This window comes from Apteryx mantelli, chromosome 17, assembly GCF_036417845.1.
Source record: "Apteryx mantelli isolate bAptMan1 chromosome 17, bAptMan1.hap1, whole genome shotgun sequence".
Taxonomy (NCBI): domain Eukaryota; kingdom Metazoa; phylum Chordata; class Aves; order Apterygiformes; family Apterygidae; genus Apteryx; species Apteryx mantelli.
In genome coordinates, this window is record NC_089994.1 from 8,918,090 (window position 1) to 8,938,227 (window position 20,138).

Below are 20,138 nucleotides of genomic sequence, written 5' to 3' on the forward strand. Positions count from 1 at the left end.
CTCTCTCATTTCTGCCTTCCTAGCCTAATGTTACTCTGCACCTCACTATACCATGTTGATACAGAAGTCACAGGTTTGTAAACCCTCAAATTCCTCTTTTATTATTTCTCAGAACCAGAGCAATGCATGTAAACTGCCCTCTGTCTACAAACTCCTTTCTTACCCTTTACTTTCTAGCCACAGCTAATAACAAACCCACTTACAGCTTCTAAGTTTTGCTTTATAATTAACATCAAGAACTACCAGTGAGAAACTATCAGATCTGCTAGTAAGGTCTGGTACTTTCTGCCCTGCTCCTCTGCTGCACTTGTAACAGCTGCAGGGAAGATTTTTCAGCTGGATCAGCCTTGCTTTACATTAAGAGTAAAGAGCAGAGCACAATCTGATAAAATTCATGCCCTGACATTCAAATGACTTCAAAACCTGAAGAAAACACCAGGAAAAGAGTGCTAATATATAGCAGTGGGAGGGAAGAAACAACAACAACAAATGGTACAGGAAGAAATGGGGTGGGGGGGCAGCAATATTGGAAGACAAGAGAGGTTCACATTTAGCAAAACTCAAGGAGGAGGTGTGATACAAGAAAGTAGTTCCGCTTCCCAAATTGAGAAGCCATGCCTTAGAAATTCAGTTAAATACAAAGAAAATTCAGTTAAATACAAAGACAGGGACCATAGTTTGCAGTGACATGGAACTGAGTAAGTATTACTATCCCCAGCTTTCTCTCTAAGGTAAATAGACACAGTGAACCAAAAGCAAAATAAGGACTTTATGTGCTTACCAACAAACTCTTTAGAACAGAGGAATGCTGTGCCCAGGTCACATTTGATGACTGATGTATTTGGGTCTTCATTTCAATTAAATGCAGTTCGGTTAGTCAAAGAAAGATAAATTCAGTCATACTATAAAAGTGGATCACCTTGAAACAATGTTTATCATGTCTTTTTACTAGTCTCTTGGTCTGAGAAGCTCTGTTTTGTATTTAAGACTTATAACTTTTGACTAATTAAGGTTTATTGAAGACTTGTATCTTTTGACAAAAAAGAGTTGGTGATTTGAATGCACTTCACGTGCATTCAAATCACCAACCCTTGGTACAACCCAAAACACCCCACTTGGGAAGTTCTAGCACAACATTCAGCCACATACACTAAGCAAGCAACTTTAAGCTAAAGTTGGGGCAGAGGGTAATTAAATAGCTTTCATTGGCAAATCTTTCTAACTATTGATTAGCTCAGTTGTGCAAGATTTTTAAAAACAGAACTTAGGTAATAAGACTACTTCCTCTAGCTAGCTTTGAAGCAGAGAAAAAAAGCTGTAAGAATGAGAACTCAATTGGCCTTTAGCTGCCTGGTAAATGCTTTAATAAGAAAGCCCAATGACCTACATTCACAAGCCTCTCTATTAAAACACTATTACAAAACCCCATATAAAGCCTGACCATGTTTAAAAGTTTTCCATTAGCAAGCGGCAGTATCTTGTTAAAGAAATATGAAAACATGCTATTGTCTTTAGCAATGATGATACTAATTAATTCTCTAAACAACATTTTAAAATGTGTGGTCCTGATCATTCCAGACTAAGTTACTAATATTGCATAAAAAGACACCAAAACCTTTGCCTTTCAGTTATGTAACGGGATGTTAACATAAACAGGACCTCTTAGATATTCGCAAACAATGCTGCAAAACTGAATGAATAGCAATTTACATCTCTGATGCACTTTAGACAACTGATGGAAATGCATTAGTGTTCTGAAACTCGGTCTAAATCCAGTCTAGCATGAATACAGTTTATTCATGAACCACCTAACACATCACCAAAATATTTCTTTACATAAAGACAACAGCTCTCAGCCAGCTGGTCAGATAACCTGAAACAATTTTTTTTAATTGCCTTGGAAAAATATTATTAAGCCTAACCTTAACTGTGATAAAACAAGTATCTGAACACCAGATGCAATCAATTCAAAAGATTAAGGGAAATATTGAGTTAGTTTTTCACTGTACACCCATATAGCTGGAGAGGTCAGACACATTCAGCTTTACTTCACATTAGTAGTTTCCAAACACATAACAAATAATGCAAGTTAAAGAGAAACATCCTAGTGCAAAAAAGTAGAATCCTTTAAACAGTGCATTATAGCTAAATATAACGCAGAAAGCAGGGCAGTAGTCAAAATAAGCAGTTTATGGTCAAAATATCTAGAAAGGGACAGGAAAAAGGGAAGCAAGGGGACTAAAAAAAAAAACAAAGCAGAAATTCCTAAATGCACAAAATTATCACTGAAAGTTCACAGGCTCAGGAAATCTAACTGCCCATCGTACCTTCAGGAATACAAGTTTCTACAGCTAGTGCTGATTGTCACAGTATGTTGGAAGTACCTAAAGCTGTTAGTGATGGTAGAAGGATAAAACTGACCTGTGTAACCAAAACAGAAAAAATCAGAAAAAAAGGTTTTTTTAATTAATTTTTCTCCTTATTTACTAAAAACCTTCACACTCTAGATGGGGAAAAAAATAGGTCCACATAAAATCACTGTCTTTCAGTTTGCCTGAAAGGATACTACAGTTGAGGGGGCTTAAAAGAAGGTTTTATCTATCTGAGGAGCACAGCAAGAACATGGGTAAAAAGCTAGCATCACATTAACATGAAAGTACAAAGAAGTGCCTGATTTGCTGGGACTGAATTGTGAAGGGACCACACATTCATCTCAAAGTATATAAAAATCTCCCATCACTCTGCAGCACTCAATTGCTCTAACTACATACTTAAGCTAAGCAAGCTACAGAACTCCTCTCTACGCCAACCAGACAGTTACTACAACAGACAGGCTTAAGGAAACAGCAGAAAAAACAGTACTAGGAAAATATATTCTACATCCAAATACTATTCTAACTCTTCTTTGGAAATCCTCACACCCTCTGCCCCCCCCTCCCCAAAGAAGACAAGAAAGATTTCATTACCATTATCTTTGACTAAAATGATAATTTTGGTTCTGTACGTACTTTGTACTTGCATGAACCAGCTTCTCCCTACTTGCACCTTCTGTCTCAGGATCCACACATATACTATTTAAATGGCTGATCTATTTGAGCTGGTAACTTCAAGATGTTAAATGAAGCAAGTTTAAAGAAAACAACACTGGTAAAAAGATGTAAGGTCACAGGCTCTCTTCTGAGGAGGAAGAAAAAGGCATCACCATGGACAGCTCAACAAAGATACTTATCTGGAGCATATCAGCATTCAGAGTAAACAGGATGGATGAGTGTCTTCAGAAAGAAATTCTGGAATTCCTCAAACAGCATCAAGTTCCAGCTGCACTACCACATCCAATTTTGATTACTTCACATTAAGGTAACAGCAAGATTCAGGGAATAGATATGGATTTGCCATAGAGGAAGCCCAATGCTACAGGTTACAAAGCCAGTGTTGTATAACCCGAAAAGATGAGAGTTAAGGTTTGTCTGCAAGAAGGATGTTCTCTCATATAGTTCCCACCATGAAGTATAGCTACAGTACCACTGATCTCTAAAACAGATGAACCAGAGTGAAAATTTCATCTGTCTTAAAGCAACAAACCTCAGTGAAGGACTTGTCCATCAAGCACCAGCTGCTGACAGATTTAATATCATGCTAGACAGATGGATAAATGTTCTAACCCAATATGGAAAATACGGTCTTCTAATTTCTAGTAAACCAAAATGATCAATTCCATACCAGAGTTCAGGGTCAAATTTAACAACCTTTGAAAGCATGCAGAAAGCTATGAATCTCTGCTGAATATTTTTACCTAGCAATTCAGCTATCTGTAGCACTCAGTGCCAGCTATAAAGGAAGTTTCCTGAAATCAGTTTTACATAGCATCTTCTCCAACACAAAAGCCTCTAACTGTAACAATACTAGGTTAGCAGGTCTTCTTTCTTTGGCTACTTAAGAACATAACATAAGCACTACGTATACTGCACTGCCAACACTGCCAGAAAAGCAAGATAAAATGAAACCAGTCACACACGCAGCAGTTTCAACACCTCAGTTATTTCAATAAGACTGCCTACACTGGCCCAATTGTGTTTTAGCTGTACTGGGAGCTTGCTTAAACACAGTTCACTAATACTCTTTGTTATATTAGTTTGGGTCATAAAAGTTATTTTGAAGAGAAAGAACAAGGTCATTTCAAAGTTACAATAAGATCTTCGCCATTCTTACTTCCAAATTTACAAAAGAGTCAGTTTTGCCCAGGAACAAACTCACTATTAATGCTTTGGGAGGAGAGATTCCAAACCTGCAAATCTAATCCAGGTAGCCTCATGCTTTGGCTATTGATTATCCTTGGCAAGAACACTCTAAGATATGCGACAGTTCTACCAGGCTTCAAGTAAGATGAACACCCAAAAAGGAACTCCACTGCATGATGTATTTAGAAAAGTAGTAGTTTGCAACCAAACACCAATCATTTCCCAAAAGTTAACCATTTTGACATTTTAAAGCACTGTGCCTGTCAGCTACCAGTCAAACTGAACTTACGTAGAAAAAAAAAAATCTAACCCTACTAATAAGCAGCAATGGAAATGCAGCAGCATGATTCAGTTTTCAGGTGCTTCTTCCCTACCTGCTTTTGTATCATGGGCCTTGGTACTGGCCCTTCTTTCCTTCCCATCTGAGAAAGGATCTCCTCCTTAACAACTGTTGACTGCTATGTCAAATAACTTTGAAAGCAAGGTCTTAAAAAAAAAGTTCTCAAAGTTTATAATAAAAATGTTTATCCTAACCCACATTCAACTTGTTCATCAAGATGCAGATCAGCCGACACAGGGCCTGAAGTTCTGCCTAAAAGATGCAGCTAGTAACATCTTTTGTAAAAACTGTAAAGGAGCGACAGAAGACACTCCTGCCCTTCGAACTGCTCACAGAGTTTAACGCAACTTGAATTTGAAACCAGTTCTGAGCCACCAAGATAGGAACTGAACTTCACCCAGCTCTCGGGCACCCAAGCAGCCTGGGCACAGGAGCACCAAGGCACTTCAGCCCCACACGCTCCCTCCAGAACCCACCTCAGCGCTCAGCTCCGCGGGGCGATTGTTCGCTGCGCGCTGCTCCCGCCGCGCGTAACCAGAGCGGCGCCTCCGCGGCCGGCGCTCCGCGCGCACCGCCCCGCCAGCCCCGGGCCGGGCGGCGCCGCCGGGCTGCGCCCCTCGGCGGGGCGAGACCCGCCAAACGCCGCCCGCGAGGGCGCAGCCGCCGGGCCACGGCCGAGGCGGGCAGACCGGCAAAACGCCTCCACCGGCCGCGGCCCCCGCCGCAACGGCGGGTCGCCCGGCGCAGGGCGGCGCGGAGGGAGCCCCCGGCGCCGGCGGGGCAGCCGCCCCCCGCCGCGGCTCCCCGGCCTCCCGCCGCGGGCGAGCACCGACACCCCCGCGCCGGGGGACGCGCCGCGGCCCGGCCCGGCCCCCCGCCGCCCCTACCTGGCCGCAGCGGCTCGGTGATGCTCAGCACCAGGAGGAAGAGGAGGAGGAAGGTGCCGCTGTCCGCTTTGGGCACCATTTATCCTCCGTTCATCCTCCCCCGGCGCAGCGCCACAAACCCGCGGGGAGGGAAGCGCAGGGCGAGGAGAGGCGGGAGGAGGAGCAGGAGGAGGAGGGGCCGCCGCCGCCGCCGGGCTCGCTGGGGGCCGCCGTCCGCACCGAGCTTTCCCCCCCCGCGTCCGCCGCCGCCCCCGGGCGGGAGCCAGCGGCCCTGGCTGCGGCGGGGAGCGCGGGGGCAGCGCGGAGGTCGGGCGGCGCCACGCTGCGGGCCGCTCGCCTGGCTCCGGCGACGCACAAGATGGCGGCCGCGCCTCCCCACCGCCTTCCCCCGCCCCGCCCCCCCCGCCGCGCGGGCGCTCGGCCAATCGGCGGCGGCAAGGGGCGGGGCAGATCGCCTTCATCTGCATACGCCCCGCCCCGGCGGCGGCGCGCGCGCACCGGGGGGCCCCGGGCTCCCCCCGTCCCCCCGCGGGAGGCCGCGGCCGCGCCGGGCTCTGCTATGGCCGCGGGCGCCCGGGCGCCGCCGCTGCCCGCCCCGGCACCGGCTTTCGGGGCGTGAAGCAGTGAGGGAGCCCCCCCGGAAAGCCGCGAGTGGGGAAACGACAGCCGGGCCCGCGGAAGCCCCCCAGGGCGGCCTCCACCGGTCACCCCCGTCCCCACTGGGGCGGCCTCGATCCGTCACCTCTGTCCCCACTGGGACGGCCTCCACCGGTCACCTCTGTCCTCACCAGAATGGCCTTGACTGGTCACCTCCATCCCCATAGCTTCCACTGGTTACCGCCGTCCCCAGCCAGGGCCGTGATTCCCCGTTCCCTCCATGCCCACCAGGAGGGCCTTTCCCCATCACCACCATCTCCACCAGGATGGCCTTGACCAGTCAACTCTGTCCCCACCAGGGCAGCCTTGACAGGTCACCTCCATCCCAGCTGGGATGACCTTTCCTGGTCACAACCATCCCCTCCAGGAAGGCCTTAACAAGTCATCTCCATCCCCTCTGGTCAGGTCTCGTCCCAACACCTCTGTTCCCCCGGCATAGTCCTTCTTGGTCACCTCCATCCTCGGCAGGATGGTCTTTCCTCACCATGTCACCAGCCAGGATGGTGTTTCCAGTCACCTCTGTCCCTGCTGGGATGGCCTTTCCCTGCCACCAGCTTCCTGGCCCCAGGTCCCTGATGCCTCTGTTCAGGACGGCCGGAGCTGCACATGCCATGTACGGAAGTGAAGCACACCGGGGCTTCCTAGCAGAAGCTGACTTGTCACTAGTCTCTGAGGTTGACCATCCTTTGAGTATTTTATCTAATCCACTCCAGACTGTCTATCACACCCAGGCAGGGATAAGACACACCATATTTTCATATGCTTTCACCAATTTTCCAGGGATTTTCAGGTATGCAAGACACAAGCAGGTAACTCCCTGACACTACAGTACAGCATCCAGCACTGCGACATTTCTGCAATAAGTGCATTAGTTTCACTGTGCGTATAGCTTTCATAATTACAACAATGACAAAGCTGGCTGGTATTTTTATAGCTCCTGGAAACAGTTGCATTCCAGGTTCTCAAGCCCATCCAGAGAGGAAATACATAAAAAAAAAAGCTAATTGTGTAGCTCAAATCATCTTTAATGGCCCTGCAAATGACAGGCGCATTTAGGAATTTGACCCTGGGTGTTGCTCCACGTCAATGAGGGTGGTGGTTGTCCCTGAAGAGAGCCGCCAATGTGAGTAAAGCCTCTGCGAAAGGAGGCTGCCGTCCCTCAGTGCAGCAGCATTTCCTGAAGCCGGCGTCGCAGATTGCAGCCCACTAAAGCTGGGGAGCGAGATTGTCATCTCCGATGTGATTTAGGTAGTTGTTGTTTCCAGCAAAACAGCAGCAGCATGACTTGAAGATTGCAGAGGACCCCACAGCGGTGGCAGCGCTTGCAAGGCGCAGGGTGAGGGAAGCACCCACACCGCGAGCCACGCTCCCCACAAACCCGCCGTGTTTTTAGCCCCCTGGGAGCGTCTCACTCTGCTGTGCTTCATCTTGTCCCCCCTCTGCTATGGTCCCTCTGCGTGCCACCCCACTAAGCTGAGGGCCGGCCCCTCCTCTCCGTCCTTCTCCTCTGACTTGCCCTATGCCTTGCCATTAAGCTACATCTTTTAATTGCTACCTTATGCCTTTAAAAGTACAGGGAAAGCCACGCTTTTTGAAAGCTCAGGCTGCAGCCGTGTGAGTGATCTCTGGAGAAAACTCTCCAAGCTTTTCTCTGCTGTCTGTGGACACCGTGTTCATTTCTCCAGTGAAGGGGATGATTCAGAGGACTCACTCGCCTCGGGACCCTTTGCAATTTTTGCCACCGATTTGAGCCAGCTTGTGTGCTCGTGCTCATGTTAGAGCCAACAGGCTCCTGGAGAGCACAGCCCACGCAGCCCGGAGAGCTTATCCGTGGCTGGCAGGCGCTGCCTGCTCCTGCCCTGGCAGCGGCCCGCCCGGGGGGGCACGCCAGGCTTTGGCAGCGGCCACAGAGGCATCGGGGAGGCTGCTCCTCTGCTGGGAGAAATCTGTGCCACACCAGCGACGAGAAATCAGAACAAAATGATAAACCATCTCGCACAAGGCTATTCTCTAGAAGAAGAGGCATTATCTGAGGCCCAGACCCAAGATGCTGCTTTGTTCCCAAGTGCCAGTTCATAAATCTCTGCAAACTTTCTAGCCTTTCCCACCTTTTCCAATGCCAGATTTCCTAGATTGTGCCTCTGTTCTGCTCTGCTGTTCCCACAAAAAATAACAGAGCCTTTTCTCTTCTTGCAAATGGGTTGGTTGACATCAGCTTCAGAGACATTCCCCTGATGGCGTTTAATTCAGCATTGGCACGGTTACCCTCCCTAGGACAGGACTTCAGAGTTTAATTAAAAGGGGGTAGGAGGGTAGGAAAATAGAGTGTGTTGATCCTGAAGCTTTTAGGAGAAAGCTGCCCCAGAGCCCCTGCACCTCTTGCTTGGAAGGGAGCAAGTCTAGGAAGAGATCGAGCTGGTCAGCATCTCACCCTTAGCAGCACCTACCCTGTCATCTGCCCACCAGCTCCGCACAAGCCTGCCTTTCCCAGCACCACGGCTGCAGTGCACAAAGGCAGAAGCACATTTCTGGAAAATAAGGAGAGCTGTCTGTTCACAAGCTTCAGCTGAGGCACTAGAGGAGCTAGAAGGTGATGGCTGGTGCCTTCCATGTGTACGTGAGCTGGGAGAAGTCTTTTTTGGTTTCATTACTTGTTGAAAAGGCCCAAGATTTGATTAGAAAGGATAAAAAGGCAATTTTACCTTGAAAACCCGCTTCCCAGATTAAGTTGGAATTTCCTCAGACAGTCTAAGAGGATGCCATGGTATTTGGGGAAATGCCAGAGCATCCAGCCGGACCACAAGCTCCGCAAGGGGCTGAGCACGCTGTTTGCCTCATGGTTGCCGCAGGGAGTAGGCAGGAAATGGGTAGTTTATTCTGCAGGAAATTCCATCTTTTGAGTAAAATTCAACTCAGAATTAAGAACAAAGCCAAAACCTGGGAAGCTGCCTGCAAAGGCTTTCTTTTTTAAAATGTTGATGAAATAAAGGATTTTTGTATATTAATAAAACAAAAATATCCATGTTCTTTGCTCCTTCTGTTTCTGCATAACATATCAATAACGAAGGAAGGAAGCCAGTGCCACCACCTCTGGGATTATTGCTCAACGAAGTGATGCGCCGCAGTAGCAGCTTAATCGCCGGGGACTATAATCTGGTAGGGCACCCACCAAGGCCTGAGGCTCATAGCATGCTCTCGGCCTCTGGCGGCAGCTGGCCCTGCTGCCAGCCGAGCTCCTTCCCCAATTCCAACAGCTCAGGGCTGCACCAGCCTCCCCGACCAGCCGTGCCCAGCTGGGTCTCACTATAACCATCACCAGCATCCTCCAAGGAGCATCACCTCCTTCTCACGTGGCTGCACCTCCAGCAGCCGGAAACGACCTCTGCCTTCCTTGGTGTCTTCCTAGCCCTCCTGCTCTGCACAGCTCCTGACCTCAGCCACAGGGACATGTGGCACCCAGTCAACCAGGGCCGGGAGCAGGCTGCTGGCTTGCAGGTGGGTGTACAAGATGCTTTTGCAGTCTTTCTTGGGCACCTGCTGCTTCTGCTCATGTGGGAGATGTCGCTGTGCTTGGCAAGAAAGGCTATGTCACGGGAAGCAATGTAAGGGAGAGCTCCTTTGCCAAAGTTAAATCTACCTACTTGGAGCAGCTGAAGTTCATTGTGGCAGTGCAAACCACTGACAGAAACAACGTGCCCAGTGAGTTCCTGGACTGATTGCTCCCCAGGGAGCCCAAGACCTAGGCAGGCGGGAGCCACTGCTCTTCCACCAAGATTTATGAGAAGCTTGAGATAGCCAGGAAAGTCTGTATTGTCATGGAGAGTCGTGTGCTTAGAGCTCAACAAGAGCAACGGGGGGTACCTTAAGATTTAGAGCAAAAAATATTTCGCTAGCTCTCATGAGCTGTCAAATACTGTCATGATCCGGATATTGTCCATAGGGACTTGAAGTGTGACGACATCCTCTGGGACAAAGACATGGACATCAAAGTGTCTGACTTGGTTTTTTTCCACGTGATGCTACCGGGATGGGAGTGGAGAAGCAATTCTCAGCCTGGCTTTTTGCAGATCTGTTGTTGCGTATGCAGACCCCTAGAGTGATCCAGGGCATTCAGTATCAGCCCCCAACCTATGACATCTGGGGCCCAGGCCTTATTCTGTACATGATGATCTATAAATAAATGCCCTAGGGCAACTCCCACATGAGGAGAGTGCTCCACTTGCAGAAAGAGCACACACTGCCCTTCCCTGACTCTTACACAAGAATGCAAAGACCTTATTTTCCATATGCTGTATCCAAAGTGCCCCACCAGCTCTGGACAGAAACAGTTTTAGATCACAGTTTGGTGTGAAGCAAGCACTAGAAATCATACAACACACTTGAGTAAACAGTTGATAACCTACAAAGCCACACAGAAGCACCGAGGTGAAGGGCAAGAGGCACTTATTTCCATGGGCTATCCCACTGCTGCAAGCACTAACTCCAGCGGAGACCAATGCTTGCTTTTGGTCAGCAACCCAGGTGGCACCAGATCAGTGGGACTTGCGCACACGAAAATCAGAGTAGCACCAAAGCACCAGGGCAGGGAACCACCACTGTAAGCGCACAGGAGAGGAAGCATATTCTCCCTTTCTTAGACAAAACTGAGGTTGGTAGTTGTAGGGATGACTGTTTAGCAAGACTCAAGATGGGGTGGCCAATGACGTCCTTAAGGCCAGGTGCATCCAGCAACTCCTGGCCAGGGAGGACCACAAGCAGGCCAGTGCACTGTTTATGTTCCTCCGTGCCGTTCGCAGCTCAGAGGTGAGATAAGGGCAGGCCGTGTCCACAGAGATGCTCAAGTGTTAACGCTGCTCCAAAATGCTGGGGACCCAAACACGTGGGTCATCAAATGCTCTCAGCCCAGGGAGATGATGAGGTGGAGGGGGGGATGAAGAGGAAGGCATTGGCCATGCTTTCCCCTGGCACAACATGCTTTTCACCAGGACCTGCTCCAACTCCCTTCTGGTCATTCCCTTCACGAAACAATTAGTGCTGACAGCAGCGTGCCTGGGGCAGGCACAAGCATTGCATGCCAACTGGGTGCTCAGCTTCGCACGTGGAGCTCCTTGGCTAAGGCTCATTGGGTATCACAGTGACAATTCTTGTTATTATTCACTAAGTTCTCTTTTTTCCCCAGCATAACCCAGGAGCTGAGCAGAGGGTCCCTGAGCTCACTGGAGGTGGGAGGTAATGGCTATGCTGGGAGGAGCAGAGCCAAGAGGGTCAAACAGGGAACATCCAAACTCGGCTCTCATTCTAGGTCAAAGACCCTATTTTTGAACTGATGTTTGCAGACTAGTTGCTATGAAGCCAGGGCCTGTGAAAAGCCCAGTAACTGTGAATAGGGATTCATAATGAAGAGGCTACAGATGCAAATTAGAGGAAGCAATAATTTCTCCATCTTCCCCTCCTCTGAGCAATCAGATCCATTTCCTCTATTATTGCAGAGAAATACCACGGTCCTCTCAAATATTTCCAACCACAGCTTCCCTTCTGAGCTAAATAATCAGAGAAGTAAAAATCTGCATTGTTTTCATATTGTCAATGCAAAGTTCCTTTACTGGAACTCAAATGAGAGTCAACTTTTAAGCCAGCCCATAGCACCCCGGCCCTCCTCTGCTCTACCCATGCCCCAGCATCAGGCCACAGGAGAGTTACATTTGTCTCGAGGAAATACTCTTGGCCCTAAAAATGAAGGGGGGGTCAGTGCACAGGGAACTAGAGGCTTTGGGAAAGTCAAGCAAAGCATCCTGCCTTTGGGAAGTGCTTCTATGGTTTTGCTGGGGCTCAAGCCAGGACCACATGCACTGGCCTGGGTGGTTGCTCAAAGCACACTGTGATCTTGGGGCTTTCTGTTCTTACTGATTAGCCTCACCAAACCCTGTGTTGTTGCTGTTCCACTGGTCAGCATTTTCTTACCTGTGCCCCACAAAGAAAAGGAGAAACAAACTTTGATGCATTCAGTGTTTTGCTTCTTTAAAGCACCTGAATGCACCTTCTCTAGGATGGTTATAGCATCTCTTCCTGTGCCCTTGCTGGCTCTTCTCTGAAGGTTCTTATAACTTTCTCTCTTTTAACAATTACATCCTGCTGTTTTTTTAAATTACCACCCGCCAAAAAAGAGCTAGAATCCTGTGGTTTTCCTATCCACTTATATGAACAAGAATCTCTTGTGGTCCCTCATCATCTCCTCCTTTCCACCATGCAGCAAAGAGTCAAGCCCAGGACTACACATTCAAGCACAAATAGACTCTTTCCATAATGACATCACAGCCCCACACCACACAATGGCCCAGTTCCACCTCGCCCAGCGGTGGGAGCGAAGTGTCCGGGCAGCCACCATGGAGTGGGGGAACACAGCCTGCCAGCACGGATGATGCACACCCAGCACCAACCCCCATAACTCTGCCGCCTCTTGCACGATGGATGATAATACGGCGCTTGAAAAGAGAGGCTATAACCTGGGTGTCACTCTGGGGGAAGGCTCTTACGGCAAAGTGAAAGCAGCCTACTCTGACAGACTGGAAAGCAACGTGGCAATAAAGATTATCGACAAGAGGAGAACTCCTCGGGATTTCCTGGAAAAATTTCTCCCCAGGGAAATAGCCGCTTTGAAACGTATGAACCACCCCTCAATAGTCAAAACCTACGAGATATTCGAGACAAAGGCTGGCAAAGTGTACATCATGATGGAGCTGGGGGTAAGGGGAGATCTTCTGGACTACATCAAGAGCACTGGAGCAATGAAAGAGGACATCGCTCGAGGAAAGTTTCAGCAGTTGGCTTCCGCCATCAAGTATTGCCATGACATGGATCTTGCTCACAGGGACCTGAAATGTGAGAACATTCTTCTCGATAAAGACCTCAACATCAAGCTGTCAGACTTTGGCTTTTCCAAACCCTTAACTCGGGATGAAAACGGGAAAATTACTCTCAGTAAAACCTTCTGTGGATCTACCATATATGCAGCCCCTGAAGTGCTACAGGGCATTCCTTGTAACCCCAAGATTTGTGACATATGGAGCTTGGGGGTCATCCTATATATAATGGTCTGTGCATTAATGCCATTTGATGATTCTAACATCAGAAAAATGGTCTGGATTCAGAAACAACACAGGATTCACTTCCCCAAGTCCAGACACCTGACTGCAGCATGCAAGGATCTCATTTACCGCATGCTCCAGCCAGATGTGTCTCAGAGGTTGAACATAGATGAAGTTTTAAGCCACCCATGGTTGCGGATTCTAGAACCCCAAATCCCTTTCTATCTGCAAGCTGCAGAAGAGGGCGAGTGTTCCCAGAATCTGCATGAGGAAAAGCCAGAGCACAAGCAGCAAACGGGCCCATCTTGTATGGATGGCCACCCAGAGAAGGAGGATTCTTCTGCCCTGGAGACAGTCCTGGGAATTGTAAATGCTGTCAGCATTAAGCCCACTGAAGAGGCAGATGAAGCGAGTACTTTGATAGATGTCACAGGAAGAGCAGCTATTGAAGAATTTGACCATTAAAAGCACGTTATTATTGACAATTCTCATGATGTCTCCTGAAGATGCTTTGGCACTGGAAGCTGGATTTACACAATCTAACTGCAGGCACTAATTTAGGGTTAAAAGTTTATGTGCCCTCTCCAGCAGCAGAAAGCTTCAGAGTCCCATCCAGAGTACTTACATTGGAAACCCAGGTATCTCCACAGAGAAAAAGAGGAACTTAAAGCTAGATGCTTCAAGTGAGGCAATATGAATATCTTGTCTTCAAAACCAGAGAAAAAGATTACAAAATGTGGTGTTCTTTCCAAAATTTTTCCATTACTGTAGAGCATGCCAGCATGAAATGCCACCCTGGAAGCACTTTGCAAAGCTTTCTGATTCTGCACCAGTTCCCATGAAATACACGTCCTGGAAAGCTAACACATTTAACTTGCTACACAGCAAGTGAAGGCAGCAGCTCTTGCTTTGGATATGTCATTCATCTCTAATTGCTCCTCTCCAGCCTCACTATAGAAGGTTTCCTGGCAAAGCAGGTTCACTCTCTACTTCATCATCTCAGTGGACTTCTGCACCCAATTTATGGCCCAGGTAAACATTTCCCTGGGTTCACTCTGGGGTTTACTAATTCTCCCACGAACCATCAGGATATATCTAGCAGTGGGAATCTTCAGAGCCCTTTGTCATGGCAACATGTTTTCTTATTAGGTGAACATTTAGGTCTAGATTTGTATTAAAAGGTGTGAGAGGAGCCAAGAATGATGTTTAGCAACAACTCAGCGTAGCAAACATATTGCACAAGGCGACTCCCTCCCACCCATGGAAGCAGAGGCATCACCCAAGCTATGAAAGAAGTGAGTGTGGCAAGAGCACTAATCCGTGCCACGAGGAAGGCTGGGGCTGGACAGTTCAGCTTCAGGGAGATGAAGCAGAGCGGGCTGCGGCATGTGCCAGGCTCATATCCCTTCCCCTGCGAAGCTCTGCAGTCTCCCCATTTCTGAACAAGCTGCAGAGGGTTACAACAGGGTATTAGTAAACTCCTGTGGCCCTAAATCCTCAGCTTCTCAGTATTGTCTTTCATGCACTCAGCATACCTTCACATACAAAAGCAACCCACACTCTCCCCAAAAGCCCCACACAGTCAATAGTCATCTACCTTCAAAAGATGGCTGCAGCCTTCATCTTACAGATGACTTACCAAGTCCTTTATATCTTCAAAGAAGGAATTTGTTCTCCCAACAGCCCCAAGAAGTAGCCAGCCTCACCACACAACTGGAACAACTGCACAGGCTGGTAGGGTTAGGCAGGTGGAAGAAAAAGTCACCATGCATGGCATACATGCGCCTTAGCATCACCAAGAACTCACTTACCAAACAGGACTAAACTCTAAATGCCGTCACTGTTGGAAATGCAGTTTCCAAGAGGCAGGGAGCAAGGGTGAGTACAGACCCATCCAAACACCTCTCCTCCTGTGTCAGGCTGGAGGCTCGGCTGTTCCTGGTCTCACCCCTCCACATGTGCCTTGCTCCCTACATGCTTTCTGGAGCATCTGCAGCCAGGTGCTTCCCAGGACTCAGCACCATGCTAGACAGTCCTTTGATCTGACCCAACATGGCCGGTCTTGTTCCGGCATCAAATGAAAGCTGAGGCTTGTTTCTCGTCCCCTTGAAACATAAAAGTCTCCTTTCCCTGCTACAGAAGAGAAAGATGACTGCTGGTGCTGGGAATTATTTCTTTGTGAATAATAAAATGAGAAAAGAGGAAAGAATAGAGCTATTTATAGTCACAGTAGAACAGTTCTGGAGATCCTCTTTTTTAAAATGTTGCTTACCCTTGCTAATACACATCCCAGATCTTGCTGTTGACCACAAAAGCAACTCAGGTGTTTACAAATAGATGTCCAGGGCTATTTTGCACCTGGTTGAGTCTAGGACATCCACAGGGCCTGACAGACATGGAGGGGCCTGCTGCAGACCCACACACTTCTAGAGCAGCAGTAGAGGCCAGCTGGGATATCCTAACATATTGAAAAATGACACCAGAGCTTCTGGTGAAATCTCTCCCATCCCTACAGATAACTCTCCCGAGTTCCATTTGCTACCTTCCATTTGCTTTCAGCGAAGAGAACAGAAGGAATTTATACTTGGTTAAGGATGTGTCATGCTGTCAAGCTTTTGCAAAGCTCAAGAGATCATCAGGGCTTATACAGCCACCACGAGGCCTTCCAGAATCAAAGCACTAGCCTCGTTCTGCTTTTCCAGGAGTGGTTTCCCAAAATCAGACACCTCTCCCCTAAAAACATGGATGTCTGTCCGCATCACCCACAAACCTCCCAGGTATGATTTTATACACTCCTGCTTTGAAGTGCCTTCAGTCTGAGTCTGGATCAGTCTTCAGTCTGAGCACTTCCTTGGCTTGTTATGTTTCTCCAATTTGGGCAGGTGGCCCTCCTTGCCTAAGGAAGTGAGAGTCGCTCTGCACACGCAAATGGAGGAGGATCAACATGAACATCTAGATAAATCAGCATATGAGTGGCATGCTTTGCTCTGCTGTTGCTGTGTTCCTTGGGGAAACCATTCCTGATGGGTCTCCGTCACCCAGTACTCCACAAAGGGAGCATGTTAAGTGTCCCTTTTTCTCTTACTCCCCCTTGCAAGGCTGTTCCCAAGAGCCTGCTGAGGGAGAAGCGGCAGAAGCAAAAGCAGGCTCCAAGCCCGACTAGTCACATGCAGTATTTCTGAAAGAGGGAAGCGTCTTTCTTTGTTCTCTCCATCCGGCAGTGGGGGATGCTTAGGGATAGCCCTCGCTCCATTGCAGGGTATCTCCGTGTCTTACCTGTCCAGATATCTCCGCATTGCCCCTCAAGGTCTCAGTCAGGGCAGCAAGAGGGAACTGTCACAGCAGCAAGGGGAAGGCTCCTGTCCAGGAGCCCCCCCATCAGCACATGTCCAAAACCCAGCGGGGCCACCCCTGAGCTGCAGGAAAGGTCACAGCAGTGACTGGGGGTCACTGCCAGGGGACACAGGGATGTTCACCCCTGTGGCCTGCTGTCCTGCTGGTTTCTCTGCCCTTGCAGAAGAGGGGGGACGTGGGATTGCTTCTTCAAAGCTGCTTTCAGAGCTCCTCTGCTCCCAGAATTTTTCCAGCAGGGCTCCAAAAGAAACGGTCCTTACCTGCAGGCTGCCCAAAAGTCACCACGCTGCAGAACCACCTTGAGGCACAGCACCAGCAAGCTAACTCGGCCTCAGACTCAAATGGGAGAGGTGGGTTACAGCCAGGAGACACAAGGCACAGGGAGGAAGACTGAGGAGATAACCACAGAGTGGGAATCACAGCAGCAGGCTGGAACTGAAGCAACACACAGCACTGAATGTCCTGCACATACACGCAAGCCGTGGCCGGGTGGCTTCGTGCAAGCGGGCAGTCACCCATCGCAGCCAGCCCTGCCGACTGGTCACTCAGGAGAGCCAGGCTGCTGGCACTGCTCAGTGCCAATAAGCTTGAGATCTTTAGAAGTGCTCCGGACGCTATTTTGGGGGAGAGAGGAAGTGTGCTTGGGTCTTGCATGTAAGGAAACGCATATATACAAGAACAACAAAAGGAAAACAAGGCTCCAAAAAAAAGGGGTGCAGAGCGGGCAGGGAAAAGTCACAAGTCATCCGCAGCTGAGTTGGTTTTTGACATTTGATTTAGCCATGTAAGGCACATTATCTGTTAGTGCTACAACAGCAAAAAAACCTCTGGCAATGAAGACTCTACTGATTCATTAATTACAGATAACAGGCTGCTTGCAATTGCAGCAGGAAGCAGAGACTAGACATTAAAGCAAGTGTTACAGGAATAGCCCATCTGAAAAGCACTACATGCCCTTCAACAGATCCAGTTTTATAGCATTTCACCGAAAATAAATTTCATTCCTAGCAAATATGTAAAGGCCCTTCAATCTGGCATAATCAAGACTATGATTTTAGTAAGGCTGTCTAGGTTAATTCACTTGAGGGAAAACACAAAGCCAACACCCTTCCGCAAGATATTTAATGCAGTCTGCTTTTAAGCATGAATTGCACAATACAGAACTAGTAAGTCTTGGATATCATATTCACCTACCTATTATTTTGTGAGCTGGCTACTTCTTGGTATGAGTATAACTGGTTTGAAATGCCTGGAAACTTTCAGTCAAGGCATTTCTGAGTGTAGAAATGGTTCTGTACAAGAATATCATCTATTAACCACAGACATTGACTAAAGGAAACCAATGGTCACGTTGTCTTGGATATAATGACACAGTAACAGCGGGGGGCAGCATCAACAGGAATTCATGGTTATGCAATTTTATTTATTTTTGAGTGTGCACACTGAGTGTTAAAGAAATAGCCAAATCCAGTGGATTTTAAGACCCAGGTGATTTCTCCTCTCCAGTCTGCTAGATACCAGGCAGCTGCTTTTCCCATTCCCAGGTCCAGGAAGTAGCACATACTCCCAACAGGGACATACACACACAAAATACAGGCTCAACCAGCCACACACACACACAGACACAGGCAGAGAGCAGTGCCTTTACCACCACTGCATGAACACCATGAGCACTCACACAGATGTGAGCACCACCAACGACCTGATCCTGTTCCTCCTCTCAAGCTGACCAGGATTTGAGGCGGCCAGTGGACCAGGCATCCCTATCACACTCCTGACTCGCACGTAAATCCCCTATTCACTGGTCCTTCAGACACTGCCCGGCCTTTGCACCCCTCCAGAGTCCAGAACCGAGAGCACTCGCACCCAGGAAATAGTTAGGGATAGTGCAACAGGAGGATGGAGAAGACTGTGGTGGTCAGGCACAGGGCTTGAGACAAGCACACTGACCAGAGCCTGCTTCCGCACACCCAGCCCTTCCTCTCCAGTTTCCCACTCTTCTTCCCTGATCCACCTTTAGACTCCCCTTTCTCCACTCGTCTTCTCCCAAAAAACGCTCCTGTAATTACTTCTCCCCATTGGTCCCAGTCTTTCTACATCCATAGCCAAATTTAGTATTTCTGATACCTTTTTCTAGGTAATCTCCATTTGCCAGATTCTACTCTCCAAAAGGCCACCAGTGCTCCTCTTCCATTATTGAAGTTCAGCCTTTTCTCAGGGCACTATCTGAAACCTTGTTAGCTGCTCACACCACTATCTGTAGCATCCAGCCATTTATCATGCCAAGTCCAGTCATTTCTTATGGTCTGTTCAGTGAGCTAAACCTCATGCCAGGGCTTGCATGCCCTAACAGAGGGGTCCTGCATTTTGTGGAGGTAAGCAGATCATGGGATCATTGAAAAACATTTACCTAACAAGTTTGTGGCCAGTCCAGTCCTTAAAGGACATCTCTGAAAACATGGAAGTGTTAGTAAATGGATTCTCTTTACATTCATGCATGAATATCTGAATAAATTTATTGCCTAGCTTCAAAAAGAAGTTTAGCCTTTATTTATTTCCAAACTAAAAAAAGCAAAAATTATTCATTTCACACAGTAGCTATTCCTATCAATGCCGTGTTGATTGGCGGATTTTTAAAAGAAGCACTACAAAAATCAAGTATTTTGGAAGGGTTTTCATACCATATTCATAGCCAAGGGACATGAGTTTTGGATGTGGCAGAGCAAGCTCCCCTCCAAGACAAACAACGCATCAAACATCCAAAACCTTACAGAAGTTTGTAGACACTGCTCAAAGAGCCGTATAAAATTTTCCCTGGGTGAGACATCACCTGATGGTAGCAAGTATCAAGACTGTCAAACATTACATAGACTGTCTTGTATTTTGGCGTGGTGCAAGTGTAAACATTCGATGCCTACTTCCTGCTCCAAGGTGTTCACTGCTTCTCTGGGCTCAAGCACACAGCACAAGCATTCATCTTGCACTCAAAGGTCAGCTCACACAGGGATGAGCACAGCTCTGGGTGGAGACTATGCATGCATAAAGCAACTCTTGATTTTTTGGATAATTATGAAAATTAGCCAAAAGCTTCAAAGAAAGGGGGAGGGGGTAAGCCTCAGTTTGGCTGTCAGAAGGACCATTTCTGCTCTTTAGAATGGCATTGTTATCCATTCCAGTGAACTAAGCAAGACTGTTCCTGGCCCTAATGTTATCATCATCACCAATCTTTGAAGTCGCACATGTGGGAGCTGAAAGGCCAATTTGAAAAAGCTGAAATCAAGACAGCAAAAAGCCCCAGAGGCTGATTATGGCGAAGCAATCAACATGCAAAACAACAGCAATCCTTTGAACAGTTCTGAAGAAGCTGTTAGCACAAGGCTTCCTCAAGAATACCAGAACCTGGAAGTCAAAACATAGCTCATCCATTGAGTAAGGGTTTAAGAAAGCAGCTGCAAAGCCTACAAAAGCAGCCAATCATCAGGGTTACGAAATACAGGAGCTGAACGAATACCAAGGAAAGCCCATCCCTTCTCGTAACAAGGGCATGGAAAAAACAGTTCTTGAACATAACCATTTT

The 20,138-nt window shown here is 47.9% G+C and overlaps 2 protein-coding genes and 1 pseudogene across 4 annotated transcripts in view; 2 read left to right on the top strand and 1 right to left on the bottom strand.

The window, feature by feature from the left end:
• DGCR2 (DiGeorge syndrome critical region gene 2) overlaps window positions 1-5,715 on the bottom strand; it is a 52,859-nt gene extending 47,144 nt beyond the window's left edge. For 2 of the 3 annotated variants that reach the window (XM_067306743.1, XM_067306740.1), the window contains exon 1: window positions 5,466-5,715. In XM_067306743.1, the coding sequence (XP_067162844.1) occupies window positions 5,466-5,544 (79 nt within the window). In that variant the 5' untranslated portion in view covers window positions 5,545-5,715. The remainder of the gene's footprint in view (window positions 1-5,465) is intronic. The other variant, XM_067306741.1, reaches the window with a different exon arrangement.
• Window positions 5,716-8,715: 3,000 nt separating this feature from the next.
• On the top strand, window positions 8,716-10,456 carry LOC136993582 (testis-specific serine/threonine-protein kinase 1-like; annotated as a pseudogene).
• Window positions 10,457-12,586: 2,130 nt separating this feature from the next.
• Window positions 12,587-13,672, top strand: LOC106491051 (testis-specific serine/threonine-protein kinase 1). The gene has a single exon (XM_067307338.1). The coding sequence runs from the start codon at window positions 12,587-12,589 to the stop codon at window positions 13,670-13,672; it is 1,086 nt and encodes a 361-aa protein (XP_067163439.1).
• The last annotated feature ends 6,466 nt before the right edge of the window (window positions 13,673-20,138 follow it).